At 34.6% G+C, this 15,267-nt stretch overlaps 1 protein-coding gene across 1 annotated transcript; it reads left to right on the top strand.

The window, feature by feature from the left end:
* Nucleotides 1-4,141: 4,141 nt before the first annotated feature.
* On the top strand, nt 4,142-14,659 carry LOC146148132 (ornithine decarboxylase-like). Its single transcript, XM_083388674.1, has 13 exons — nt 4,142-4,261; nt 5,810-5,954; nt 6,034-6,197; nt 6,340-6,513; nt 6,898-7,070; nt 7,237-7,371; nt 7,489-7,654; nt 8,268-8,457; nt 8,736-8,869; nt 9,456-9,579; nt 10,286-10,373; nt 13,036-13,105; nt 14,260-14,659. The coding sequence occupies exons 3-13, from the start codon at nt 6,093-6,095 to the stop codon at nt 14,383-14,385; spliced, it is 1,485 nt and encodes a 494-aa protein (XP_083244800.1). The 5' UTR covers nt 4,142-4,261; nt 5,810-5,954; nt 6,034-6,092; the 3' UTR covers nt 14,386-14,659.
* The last annotated feature ends 608 nt before the right edge of the window (nt 14,660-15,267 follow it).

Raw genomic sequence — 15,267 nt, 5'->3', positions numbered from 1 at the left:
AGTAAATATTTAGAATTACAATAAATTATATCTATATTTTTATAGAACAATCTAGTAAAAAAATCAATAAATTTGTTGCATCAAGGGTCTTGCTTGGTGATTTAGATCTAAGATTTTCTATTTCATAAAACATGGCTTTTTATTGAAATTTTACACGTTGGTCTAGAATCTTACCCACGAGTCGAAAACAATTATTAATGGCAAGTGGCCTATTATATTTGTTCTGATCCTTGACACACCCTAACCCAAATAATGTGAGTTGAGCAGTTATGTAGTGGAATCTAAAAAATATATCTTTAATAAACTAGAATCTATATTGCATAGTCTTCCATCTATACCAAAAAATATATTTAGAAATAAATAATGAAACGATAAGCCTGGTTCTAATTCAAGGCAGAACTTTATTAATTTTGATACGCGCTATAAACAACTCGCGTAAAAGTTATATCGTAATGAAATTCTGTCCGATTTAATTTAAAGGGACAAATTATATTTCGATTTAAGCTAAATCGGACAAAATTTAAATCGGAAAGGAATTTTGTCCGATTTAGCTTAAATCGGAATATAATTTGTCCCTTTAAAATTTTAAATTAAATCGGACAGAAAATTTGTCCGATTTAAATTTTGTCTGATTTAATTTAAATCGGACCAAAAAGTTGTCCGTAGATGTGTATTTGTTTTTTTCCAAACGGCGCCCCATAGTTACTAGCATGCAGAGAGTAACTTTCTAGAATAACCTTTTACACCAAGGTTATTATGTCTGCTATTTAGGAAACCCATCTAATGTGGACTAGGCAATGTAATTTGTTTTGGCGTTTCTGAGATTAGCACCTTGACCCCTTTTAATTGGTATTCTAGAGCAAAAGACTCTAATCAACTAACTTCAGTTATGCGATTTGAACTTCAAACTGCGTTTTGAGACGATCATTTTCTGCATTATAGGCTATTCAAAAGTGTTTTGCATTGTTTGTTTATTGTGCCTTTTAAGTACCATTTTAGACGTTACATAGTGTCGGACAACCAGCTACCCCTGGAGTTGTTCGTTGGCCGCCAAGACAAGGAATTCATGAAATCTCTACGCTCTAGTGAACACCACGATCCCCAACACGTGCTGTTTCCATATTGCACAAATGTCCGACGTTCTGTGTTTGCTGGTCGACTCGTGATCGGATCCTGAAAAGATTTTAAAGGAGAAGCGCGGCCCAACGAACTGCTAGGAACTTTTTTCGTGTTCCTGGGGGAAGGGGGATGGTGTAGCGAAGCAGCGTCTGTATTTGTTATTTACAGTACTGTGTTTGTTGTGTAGTGCTAAAACTCTGCTAATGTCTTTCTGGCGTATCTCCTTATCCCTGCATCCTGCTCGTTAACTGGCCAGTTTTAATCCTCAATGCATTCGTTTTTACTGCAATATTAGTCGTATCCTTTCTACTGCAGGACAGTCAACAATGCACGCCTTACTGGCAACACGTGTTTTTACTGTAAGCTCTTTTATTGAAAGCGAAATATGCTAAATTATGTGAATGTACAATAAATCTATAAGCGACCTGACAGTGTGCTCTTTAAATTATAATGAAAGTTTGTTTTAGTTGCGATTTAGTGGAGTCAGATAGCACGGTGGTCATGTCTTACCTGTCGAAATATACAAGTTTAACTGCATTAGTGTAACGGTGCAGCCTATGGGTTACATCGCACTTCAAACAGGAAACTGATAGAGCAAAAGTCCCAACATGGTGCACACTCATAGCCTTATTTAGGGAAAAATAGCAGGAAGAAGGTGAAGGGCCGCACAAAACATGGAAAAGGGCCGCACGTAGCCCACTCCTGTATTAAAACAACAATTAATACAATAGTTCTGTTTTATGTTTCTTCGAACCATATTAAAAACTCAAGATTAAAGGCTAATTTTTAACAAAACGTACGGTAATCAAAAATGTTGTAGGCCTATGTGTAACGCAAAGTCAGGGCGTGAAAATGTACATTTCGATTATTGTTGCTATTATATAAAACTAAGGTTTTTTTACCAAAATTTTATGTCGTAACCCAACGACCATAAAACATTTGACCGTGGTCATGAAACAAGTAACACGGATATGTTATAAGGATTGGCGATAATCCAAAGAAAAAATAATGGAAACTGACTGGACAACCCACTAAGCTAACATAATTTGACAGACAAGGGTTACCATGCTGGACCCTTAGTACCGTACTGGACTCATGGAGTTTACGTTATTCCCTGTAAGTTGGTCGTTCTGATGTTATCCAATAAACACACATGCGTTTAATATATTGCTAAGGCTAAGTTGTTGGAACACGCAACCTTCACTAATGAAATGCTTTTCGCTCAATTTAAAAAGTAGATAAGTTTGGGAATATATGGAAGCCACACCTTTCAAATGTACTTGGGTATATTATAATATCAGACCAATTAGATAAAACACATTTTATTTATTTTAGTTTTATTTTAGAAAATCCATGTTTATCCCAACCAACTAGCTATATAAATAATCTTTGAATGATGTGTAGTAATATTTTTACAAGTTTACAAGCATATGAAAACGAGTAAGTTCCACAAGAAATTGTTATTTTAATACAGCCGTTGGGTAGTTCTATTGGTGTCAGAACGTTGAAATTGTGTTTGTTTCGAGTGGAATGAACACTGTATAATGTTGAATGTTTTCTAGCAGGCCTACACTAAGTGTTAATCACATTAGACAGTTATTTAAAATGGTTAATGAGTGGTGTTGGAGACCTATTTCATAATGTTAAGGGTGCTTTCATGTTGCTTCACAACGATTTTCACCAAATTCTACGTTATAGATAAGTATCGCCCTTAACTTTGTTCCATGCATACCCAGTTTTTGACTATTTTTGCTAAAAATCTGCCTTTAATCGTGAGTTTTAAATATGGCTCACATAAAGGTAGAACTAGACTATCGAAATTAAAATTGTAGCTTTATTTTCAAATAGGTCGCTCGCCGGTGGGAAACTTATTTTTTATTCTTGCAAATTAATATGAACGGCATTAATCCTTTATATGTTGTGGCGTGATACTGACTCCTTATATATTTTCTTTAGTCATCCCCTGGTGTTCTTTATATATTAAAAAAGATTAAATTTGTTACTTTTTAGACCTTTTTTATTCTATCCTCATCCACGCTTTTCTGATAGATTTTGTGGTAAACGGATTGAAATAAATGTTAAAAATTTACAAAAGATTACTTCTCACAAATGACAATGGTACGCCTTGCGCTGCGCTGATTTTCTTTTATTTCTTACTTGTTGCAGTGGTTGTTGGCAGCCTAGACTCCTAGAGGCGCCCGCCAATGTTAGTCTTACGACCGCCAGTTATATTTTTGCAGTTTTTCAGATAAAATCTTGGCGCTGGTCTGATTAATTGATTTGGGTTTTTTGCAAATTTTCTTTGGCGCTGGTCTGATTAATTGATTTGGGTTTGGGTTTTTTGCAAATTTTGCGTAACTTCAATGATTTTTTCGAAAATCGGTTTAAATTACTTTGTTAGCTAAGTAAAAAGCCTTAGGAGGTCTATCTATAGGAACCTGGGCAAACTTGGTACGCCGGATTGCTTGCCCCCGTTAGTGATTATATGTTGATTTAAACTACTTTGGTGTCTGGGTGAATAGCTTCTAGCATTAGTTTAATTTAGGTAACATTTGTTTTTATGGATAAAATCGGTATCTTACTTCAAACAAACATTTTGGGCACTTGCAAAATGCATAACCGCCTAACTTAAATTAAACCTATTTAAAAAAAATCCCACCATGATTCACAAGTGTCGTAAAAGCTCCTAAATATGCACATTTTAACAACAAACTTGGTTAAAAAAAATGAAAAAAGTTTGCTCTGGCCCATCATAAGCTTTTTGAGTTTGGTTTTGGCCCACATAACAAAAGGCTACCGACCCTTGATCTATATACCACTGTGGAACTGCAAAGTGTGGCAAGTGCACCCACAAACAATTCAACTTGGTCAAACACTAAAGATAAATTGTTTGTTTTGTGTTAAATAGTTTGTTTAATTTGAAGAAAAACAAATCCTATTTGTTTTATTTGTTAGTATAGTAACTGAAACGTTCTCTAGTATGACTAACAACTTTACCACTTTGAAAACTTTTGCTATATATTAACTTGTGTCTTTTTTTCAGTAGTTTAATAATCAGTTAATTTAATCAGTTAGTTAATAATAACCAATCAAAATTTGCTCGTTAAAAGAATCAGAGTCTGTGTCGAACAAGTCTGTTTTCGTAAGTATCTGATAGTTGCTATGTTCAATGCCTTATCCATCTTGAGGTTGATCTATTCTACCTTAAGCTAGAGATAAGGCACCGTGTTTTCATAATGTCCATTTGGGTAAAATTTAGTTACTCTTTTTATGTTACATTTTTGGTTTGCTAACTAAAATATCACTCCTAATAAGACAACATTTATAATTTTAATAATTAAGCAGATTTTTTTAAATATATTTTGCAAAACACTTGAGTACCGGTATCACATGAAAAAGCATGGCAAGTACCTTTTAGTTGTTTTTTAAGCCAAACTTGCACTCAACATTAAATATGCACCCTGATTTTGATGGTTAACTAAATGGGTAACATTTTTCTTTGTTTTTATTTATTTTACTGATTTTTTGGGGCCTTGGTGCATCACATCAGCCAGATATTTTTTGCTAAGTCTGCAACCTAAAAATTGTTGAGATTTCACCTACTTTTCTCACTAGTTAAGTACAGACTAAAAAATTGGTAGACCGAACTATCAATCCAGGTTGGTTGTTGCCAGTGGCCACACACACACTTCATATTCAAGAAATTGCAGTAAAACCAGTTTTATGCAAACGATGCACCTATCTGCCTTTAGGCCTATATATAATTGAATCACTAATCACTATTTAATTCTGTTCGAATTTTACTTATATTAGCCCTCATAAGTAATCCCATACACTTACACAAATGCTGTTAAATTTTAGATGTTTATATATATTTTATTAGATAATGTGCTTACCTCAGTATGGCATGAAAAAGTCTTCTTTTAATTAAGCCAATCTGGATACTAATTGTAAAACAAAATGATCTACCTTCATAAAAACGTCAAACTTTTTTTTATTGCTGTTTAATAAACAAAAATCCCACTTTATTTTCAATTTAACTATGTTTAACCAAAAATGATTTATCATTTTTTCATTTTTTGTGCTAATCAAATATTTCAATCTTCTTTATCCGGATTTTGTCTCAGCATTATTTAAAAGATTTTTGAAAAAATTTTTTACTCCGGAAGGAATTTTTGTATCAAAAGTATAAAAAATCAATGTTTCCTGATTTTTAAACACATCAAGTTGAATGGTGCCAAAACTTAACAATACTTGGATTAGACTTAAATTTAAAAAAATCGGTTCATAAACTACTAACCTGTCAATATAACAAATTTATAATTCATTTGTTCTATAAACCTAGCCTCTTGAATTACATTAGCAAATACCATGTTAATTACATGCAGGTCATAACAAGTGATTTTTAAATTATTGTCATTTTTTGGGAAAATGGCCTGAAAGCAAAACTTGGTATTTGTGTTGGTTAAAAATTGATTCTAAAAATAATTTGCCTCAAGTTTTACAGTACAGTATTTGTTATGGATAATTTAGTATTTTCTCCTTCAAAAATATATAACATTTACTGTCTTATAAGTGAGGGCAAGATTTGTTAATTATTTTTGACAGGTCAGAGAGTTTTTATTGTATTTGATGTTAGCGTTGTGCTTACAATTTTTATGCGACTATCATAAAGTCATTTTTACTACAGATTTTTCTTGCAACAAAGTACATCTCTAAGCAGGAGGGTCTGTGTCTTTACCGGGAACAGCTCGACTTTAATTTTAGCCCACCGTGGAACCCTAGTTAGCATTTGCTGGTTATAGCAATTTTTCCTGTGTCTTCAGTCAACTTAGGTAATTTTTGTTGTCTACTATTTATATTATTTATTTATATTCTTACAGTATTTTTACTTAAAACTTCTTTTTATTTCAGCGTAACAACACAAAACTATCCTATTGATTTATTTTGATTACATATACCCCAACGTTAAAATGAGAGATCTTCAAACCACCCCTACCACTGTTAAAATTGTTCCAGATTCGGACACTAGAACTATTATTAAATCTAACCTGATGACGTCTGTATCAATGGTAAATGTATGTTGTTAAATTTGTAGATGATTTATATTATATATAGTTGTATGAATGTCATATATTTTGACAATTTGAGTATTTATATATTTATTCATACGTTTATTGAGACGTTTGGTTTACATTAAAATGTTTTGTTTTTTAAAAGGATGATGATGATCCTTTCTATATTTGTGATTTGGGCGATGTTGCTGCCAAACACCAGCGCTGGAAGAAAGAGTTTCCCAGAATCCACCCCCATTATGCAATAAAGTGCAACCCAGATAAGACAATGCTTAAGATTCTAATGGCTATGGGTCTTGGTTTTGACTGTGCAAGCAAGGTTTGTTTAAACAATTAATATATAAATAAGGCCTTCTAGTTTGATAAATGTAGAGATAAAAAAAACACTGACCCGGAAAATTTTTAATATTTGCGCATTATGGATCAGATTCCAATTTAAAAGGGAGGTAAATTACCATTTCTAAAGCCAGTTTTACGACTATGTTGGAACCCAATTTTTAAGACATTGTCATTGTCATCTATAAAATGCGAATTTACAATCCTGTAAGGAAAGTGGCCTAATGTTGTATGAATTATAAATTGCTTGATTTTCTTTTTTAAGCTGCTCATGGATGAAAGTGATTCAATTTTTTTTAAAGGTGTACATGAAGAATTTTTTTTTCTAATTTCTTGCTTTTCATGTGTGATTGTTTATTGTTTTCAGTCCGAAATCCAGACAATGCTTGACCTTGGTGCATCAGCAGAGCAGATCATTTATGCCAATCCGTGCAAACAGAAGTCGCACATCAAATATGCCAGGGAAAAAAATGTCAAGCTGATGGTGTTTGATGGTGAACATGAGCTATTTAAGATAAAGAGCTGCTACCCTGATGCTGAGTTAGTATTTTCTTCAATATTTAAACGTTGTTGTATATGCCAAAATATTGAGTTGGTTAATACCTATGTTCAAAAAATATATTGAGAAGTCTAAATGTTGTTGTAAAATGATTATAATGATGTATTACAGAAGGTTCGTTTTTATTGGTATATGTTTTCATTTCAGTTTGGTTCTGCGAATTCAAACTGATGACTCTGCTTCGGTTTGCCAGTTCAGCATGAAATTTGGTGCTCACCCCGATTCCTGCAAACAGTTGCTCGATTCTGCTCGCCTTCTTGACTTAAACGTTGTTGGAATTAGGTAAACAAAGAGGGACACTGCATGACCAATCGTTAACCGGTCATAATTTTGCTCACCAATACAACAAACAACAAGTGATGTCAACTCATTAGGCTAACCGGTGTATTCTTTGTTTAGCTTTCATGTTGGCAGTGGTTGTCAGGATGTTGGAGCGTTCAGCCAAGCTCTGTTTAACTCACGCAAGCTGTTCGACTATGCAAAGACGATCGGCTACCAGTTCAACTTGCTCGATATTGGTGGTGGTTTTCCTGGAATCGAAGAAGTTGAGCTCAAGTTTGAAGAGGTGAGTGACGAGTTCAATTATATTGCACATACAGCAGGTCGTTGACTCAATTTCTTTGTGGTCCAGTGTTGCTACATTGGTTTTAGTGCAAATTTCCTGCGTAAATATTTATTGCACCCGCTTACTTAGCGTTTCCTTTGGGCCTTTGTTCTATCCCCAAAACAAATTGTTAATCTTCCCAAAATATATGCTTCAAACAGAACGCTTTTCTGGCGCAATAGGAAATGCGCGGCAGCTAAAATTTATAGCTTTCCTATGGATTAAAATTAAATTGTGTTTTGGTATACACAATGCTGCCCAACTGCCTTTGCACAACAACATTCTGCATTGACATTAGCTAGCGTAAATAATATTGCAAAACGTATTATTTCGCTCATTTGAATCTCTTAGTGCAGTTTAATAACATCGATTAGATCTTAAAAAAGTTTTGGATCGTTCAGTGGGCACTGACGAATTAGTTTTTAAATCGGGACATGGCGTCAAGTTATTTTGATATTAAAAATCATTTGATGGAAGATTTGGTGCTGAATCACATCCAAGGAATAAACAATGAACAAACTCAGCTTTTTCTGCTGAGCGATCCGCATTACTTTTTCGTCGTCAACACTTTCAGATCACCAGTGCGGTAAACATGGACCTTGACAAACTCTTTCCCGAAGACGAATTCGCCAACATTCGAATCATCGCCGAACCAGGTCGCTATTATGCTGCGTCGGCGTTCACATTAGCCACCAACGTTATCGCCAAGCGGGTCTGTGGCCGTGATAATATTGTTGCCGAAAACAGAAAAGATTCTGCCGCAAGTAAGATATTTTCAGCACGTAATCGTAAGTTAGCGATTACGAAAATGGAGGGGCCTTACATCTGCCGTGTTGCCGTTTGTTGTTTTCGCCTTTGTGAAAATGTCGAACTAACACTTTAAAAGAGTTCATTAAAAATAAAAGCTAAACTTTTTTGTTACGGTGTTTAGTTGCGATTATACTTGTATATAAGCAGCACTGTTTGTTCAATAGGGAAAATCGTCGCCATAATCGTAATACAATAACAAAACTACGATTTAGTAGCCTTATTGTTATTACAGAATCGGTAGAAAACATGGCTATGCCCACTGCGGATGAAGAACCGGCCTTCATGTATTACATCAATGACGGGTTGTACGGTTCCTTTAACTGTTTGTTCTACGATCATGCCAAAGTCACCCCCACCTTGCTTCAGGTAACGTTTAGTGTTAACAAAACATGCTTTAACTATTCGTTTAAGGTATCTTTTTATTATTACCTTATACTTACTGCCCGCCATCTCCAACCTGGGTTTAAATTCTCAAAATTGTTAATTAAAGGCGTGGAAAGAGTCTTTCTGAGAAAAATATTTTATATATATAAACTTACGACAGGCCACTTACGCTTTAAAGTGTAACTGTAAAAGTAAAAATTAATGACCTGACAGTTTCTTGTATTTGATCTATGGTATGACTTCTAAAATTATTTTAACTTAGATTTAAGAAATACCAAGGCGTGTGCGTTTATTGTTACAGTAAAATTCGTTCCTTATTTGGTTGTAGTAGACGCTTAGTATGTTATATTCAGAGTAAATTACAAAATCATTCAAGCGATTTAGTTCGCTTTTCTTTTTTCTTGTTGGATCCATTTATTTATACTGCTTTAATGTGCTGTTTTTGTTTAGCGTTTTTACCATTACTTAAAGTTGTGACATTATTGTATCTTATAAGGAAATTTAATATTACAAACAATGCGTTACGAATTTTTATTAAAAATGCAATAAGTGATGTTTTTGCTTATAGGAAAATTTGGCAAAAAAACAGTTTTCCTCCAGCATTTGGGGTCCTACTTGCGATGGATTGGATAAAATCATTGATTACACCCTTTTGCCCGAGCTGGATGTTGGAGACTGGATTATTTGGAAAGGTACCCGATGACGAGTTTGTTGATTTAACCAGTTATTTGTAACTTCTATAATATTATATCTCAAAAGAGTTTTTTGCTAGCTGAAAAAATTCTTACTGGTACATGCAAAAATGATTGTCTTTAGTATGCCTCGTTTGTACTCCTTTGGTTTCTCTAATCAGGGTGGTCCAAACCCTGGCACGCGGGCACATTCCGTGCGGCCCGCAGAAGAATTTTAGTTTACATAAAAAAAATTCAGTTTCATTCATTCAGTTGCCAAACGATCGCCATTTTTTTGTAGAGATAGGATTCGTTACATCATGCTATGCAGTAAACAGCTGTTTTGGATATTTATGACGTAACAACGGTATAGCATTAGTTTTCATTAGAGCTTGTGTGAGGTACAACACCGTTATTTGTAAGCACGTGCGCCGAAATATCAACTTAGATAGAATTGGTTGTTGTTTGGCGATAGTACTAGGCCTACTTAAGACTAAAAGTTATGACAATAGTCAAGTAATTCAATTAAAAAAAATGAGTCCCAAAAGAAAGGTGACAGAGGAAAACAGAGCGTTTAGTTCCAACTGGGAGAAAACTTGTTTCATTGCCGACAACAATGCTAAACCACAGTGTTTGGTGTGCTTTTAAGTAATAACCTTTAAATTGTGAATGAATAAAAATGTCAAAGAATGTCTGTAATATTCACTTCTGTGTTGTTGTTGTTTAGACATGGGAGCCTACACTGTGGCGGCAGGTTCCTCGTTTAACGGCTTCAAGACCTCGAGGATCCACTACTTTATCTCCGACAGCAAAAGGTTGTTGTTCGTTTATATAACCCTGTGATACTTAACCTTTTAGCTTAAGGCACCCCTTAAATATTATAAATAAATTTTTCGCACCCCGACTGGAGTTTTCGTTGTGTATTTTACTGAAATGTAGGCTAACTATAAATGAAACTGGAACAACACAATCCAAAAAATGTAGGAAAATGTCATTTTATATAATGGTCTCTAATTGTAGGCTACATGAATAGTTGTATCAAGAAACTTTCCAATTGAGCAAAAATCAGATTCTTAAAAATTCTTAAATCGGTACCCTTGAGCATTAGAAATGGCACACCAGGGCGCCGCGGAACCCCGGTTGAGAACCACGGGTATAACCTTATGCGTGGTTCAACAGTTTGTCATGTCATGTTTTTTTCGACCGCTGTTTCGCTTCGATAACGAAATACAAAGCGTGGTATATCAGTGGTTCTTAAACTTTTTGCTACCGCGCCACCCTTTGGTCATGTATCATAAAAAAACAATTTGGTATTATTTGATTACATGTCAGTAAGACGACCTGAAAACGAAATAGTTTAACCCTTGAGTGCAAACATATTTGTGATTATTTGGTTTGAATTGGGTAAACTTTAATATAGGAGACCTGACACATTTATCACACAAAAATTACTAGTGCGCGATATGTTAATTTTTATCAAATAAAAAAATCACAGTTTTGTTGTTGAAGTTGGCAAAAACATAGTTTGTGGAGTGGGTGGCATAGTGCCTAACCCCCTGTGCACAACTTAGATCTCCTTCAACCATATCGTACTGTTCTGACTAAACACAGCCCAAATCGGCCCTACTAGGTAACAAATATTGTCCAAAAACCGAAACATAATTAAATATAGTAGCCCAAAAGTTCGCAAACCGCAAAATCAGGAATCAGACATTTAAAAACGTGTTGGAGCACCTGGCGAGCAAAGAGAGCGCAAAATATTTTTGGGTATATTTCTTCTAAATTGCTTGCAATTATGTATTACATATGGGCTTTATAATTAGGCTACATAGCCTGAAAGGGGCTCCAGCCTTATGACCGAATTTAGAACAACTTCAATGTCGAAATAAAACACAGTTAAGAATAAGTCCTGAATAAGACTAACCTATTGTCATTATTGCTTCTAAATCGGATTACGATTTAAAATGGTCAAAAATAGGGCCTACATACAACTTTTTATGAAACACTACTCCTCTAACTTTATCACTAACTTCCCCTACCCTTGACCCTAGGATTACCGCGTTTGTGGACATACCTAGAAGTCTAGAACTACCGCTGGCGGTCAAAATGACCATTTGTCGAATAAAGAAAAAAATGCAGAATAATTAGGTTTCGTTTAACAATTGAGAGACTTGAATCTCAGTAGGTGTGAAATTGTTACGGTGTAGTCTCCATTATAATATCATGTTATGTAATACACTTGATTCGCCATATCTACGAATTATATTGTAGGCCCTCAACCTACTTTTTAGCTGCGTACAGGGATTTTGTTTTTGTTTTATTTACATAACATAAATATTAAAATTGACTATAAAATAATTAATTTTCGAATAAGCAAAATAGATCAAACAGGCTTTTTTATTGTGCTGATTTTTACATGGACCACAAGTAGCTATTCAAAAACATAGAAGAACAAGAAAACTAGCAGCGCAATTGAGCACATTCAGCGCAATCCGCATATTTTCACAGAACTTGTACACTTTTGGTAACCTAATACACAGCATCCACAAGACAGTTTTGCTGTGTTGATAGTTCACACTCGTTTGAATTACATCCGCTCTTTGCTTCCGTCAACCGTCAACCATCATATTTTAATGAATTGTCAAGTCAAAATTATGAACTAGAACTGTTACCACCACAGCAGGGGTTCCCAACCTGTGCTACGCGTACCACTAGTGGTACGCGAAGGTTTTTCAGGTGGTACGCGAGCAGCTTTCGTTTTTTACAAAACCTTGGATTCACAACTTTATATTTTGTTTATCTGGTTTTGTTACATAAAAAAATTTCCCCCGAAGCACATTCTTATTGTTACGTAACTATTTCTGTTATTTCGAACCAATGCGATTTTTAAAATACAGGCCATATCAATTGTCAACAAGGAACGCAGTTGCTTTGTAAAGCATACAACGCTGTAGGACACTGGACGTTAATTATGTCAAATCATTGCGCTTAATAAGTAAAATGTACTGTTTTATAGCTTAAGCTACCAATAGCGTTGAATATGGCTAGTTGTAAGCTAAAAATATGATTTGATCAAATTGGTTGTTCTGCAAGAAGTGGTACGCGTCATACGCTACAGAGCGTCCAAGTGGTACGAGATCGTAAAAAGGTTGGGAAACCTTGCACTACAGCAATTGTTTCATGGTTGCATTTTTTTAAGCAATTATTTTACCGTGGTTATTACTGCGAGTTTATCTTTATAATGTCGGTGGTTTTAATACTATGGTATTATAGATTTAGGTATTGTTGTTCTGTAGTTCTCATTGTGTGTTCTCCTTGAAAGTACTGTGAAATCAATTAGCTAAGCCTAGTAGGAAAGTAAAAAAATATATGTTTTATAATATTAAAATACATTTTCCTTTTGTCCGTGGCGCAGCTGTTAAGAAGCGCTGGTCAAGAGATATATGTTGCAAACCTGATCCTAATTATTTTTTGAAGGTCTCTTATTCAACAACTTGTCGCAAAGCCAGATCTGAAGAGTGTGAGTACCAAGTACGACGGATCAGTGGTTAATCAGTATTTTCATTCTAGATTTATAGTAATAAGTTAGAATTTAATCAGTATGATCCTTGTCTTCGTATTTGTCCTACAGGTTTCTCAAATTTTGAAGAAATCTTGTTCAAAACAAATCTCAATAAATCTAAACTTGTAAACTTCTTCAGTTGGCGATCCAATTTCGGGTTGCGACCCATAGGTTGAGAAACACCGGATTAGGGTGTACAAAAACACATCAACAGAAGTGTTAAATGTAGCATACATAAATTCGCATTTAATTAATAACAGACATTTCTTCGAACCGCTCCTGCAGTTTTTTTAGCTTGCTAAAGCTAATCTTAATTAATGTACATCTGAGGAGCTTCTGCAATCAGAGAGCCAACCAACTCTAACGGCGTTTTAAGTTTATATCTCGATCTGAGGATTGAAAAACACTGGGATAGTCCACAACTTACCACAAAATGTAAAAATCTGAAAATCACAAATGATTCCATTTTTTATATACCGCTAACGACGACGAAGTGTGGTTACTCTTGAAACGCCCTACCATTAGGAACCGCTAGCAAAATAGAATGTTTGCTATGTTTAACTCTTATATTAACCATTTTTAAATCTTTGGTATCAGCAAATTTTTCTGGCTGCTTGCATTATAATTTTTTGCTGGCTACTGCTTGCATTATAAGTAAGATTTATTGTGATTTGTCACAATTGAGTACTAGTACAGACGAAATTTGAAAAAACAAAACTGTGTAATAAAAATCATGCTCAAAACGATAGAAAGGTAAAAGTTATAGGTTTAAATTGGAAGCAAAGATAAATATTTCCACTGGTTAAATACATCCTAAGAGCTACACATAAAGCAACAACTTTTTACTTATTTTACAGAAGTTATTTAAAATTGAAATAGGTTTTAAATAACTAATTTGGTAGACTGGTTATCGTGATTCTTCAATCAGTTTTGAACATTACAAATTCCTTTTGAAATTACTGCAATAAATTTTGATTTTCTGTGCACATTGCATTCGTTTAATAAACATTCGCAAAACCGCCTCACACTGTTTCCAAAACATGCATTTGACAATATTGAAACACCGTCTCGAACGTTATTAACGTATGCTGTGTTTTCTAAAGACTATCTCGATAAACAACCCTTGTGTTATTTTTTAGAGTCAAGGCAAATCTGAGAATGGCAAATTCGACGTTATTTATCAGGATGGACCGGACCGCGATCCGACAGCTCTATCCTTTGAGAATCTCGGCGTTCCGCGTTTCTCTACAAATATCTATAATTAAATCTATCCAAACCCCGATAAATTAGTTTTCCTTCACATTTAGTTTGCCATCATTCTTCATTTGGTTTGTGTGTGGTCGGAAACATTGAACATGTAGTAAGATACTAAAAGTTTTGTTTTGTGCTTGTTACGTTAATTGGCGTTGACACAGGATAGCTTGTAAATTGTTGTATTTAGTCCAGTTTTAACGTATTTATTGGTGTCACTTTGGTTTAAAATTTTCAGAGTGGACAATTTTTATGTAACTAATAAATTAATCATCAATATATACGTTATTATGTTGTGTATTGTTTTGTACTACGGAATCTCTAAAGTTAAACTACAAAGATCTAAATAAAAAACTGTTAAATCTTTAAAAAAATAAAATATAAGGTTGGCTTTATTTATTCAACTTTGAAAAAATAGTTGTACCAGAGCAACTACACGGAAGTGACGGAATACCTAAAGAGATAACATTTTATTGGTATTCTAATGTTCATCCATTGTGTCCACAATTTAACTGGACAACAAACCACTGGCTTTTATGTCGTTTCTCAATGATGATGTAAGGCATCATAGCCGACTACTAATTCTACTGTCTACCGTTATTATAAACAGACCTAAAGAGTCACTACATTGTAACGGGTCTACACCTGGGCTACCACTCTGATTTTCAATTTATCCCAAGGTTTATTATCTAAACATCCCAAGAATTGTAAAAAATGAAATATAAGAGACTGTGGCGGACTTTGTGGTGCGCACTGCGCACCCATGTGTATTCAAGCTCTAACACAGGCGTCGGCAACGTTTTTCTAGTCGCGGGCCAATACCAAACTGAGAGAGGTTTCTACGGGCACACAAAATGTTAGAACAACTGTGAATCAGGCGGGCCTCGGATTTTTTG

The sequence above is a fragment of the Ascidiella aspersa genome, chromosome 4, assembly GCF_963924565.1.
Source record: "Ascidiella aspersa chromosome 4, kaAscAspe10.2, whole genome shotgun sequence".
Lineage (NCBI taxonomy): Eukaryota > Metazoa > Chordata > Ascidiacea > Phlebobranchia > Ascidiidae > Ascidiella > Ascidiella aspersa.
The sequence above is the reverse complement of the archived record's forward strand: the minus strand, read 5'-3'. Positions and strand labels throughout refer to the sequence as shown.

Excerpts from the sequence above, each read along its gene's own strand:
- LOC146148132 (XM_083388674.1), top strand. The coding sequence starts at position 6,093 with ATGAGAGATCTTCAAACCACCCCTACCACTGTTAAAATTGTTCCAGAT. Across the intron at positions 7,372-7,488 it reads TTAAACGTTGTTGGAATTAG|CTTTCATGTTGGCAGTGGTT; the intron begins GTAAACAAAGAG and ends TTCTTTGTTTAG. Across the intron at positions 7,655-8,267 it reads TTGAGCTCAAGTTTGAAGAG|ATCACCAGTGCGGTAAACAT; the intron begins GTGAGTGACGAG and ends CAACACTTTCAG.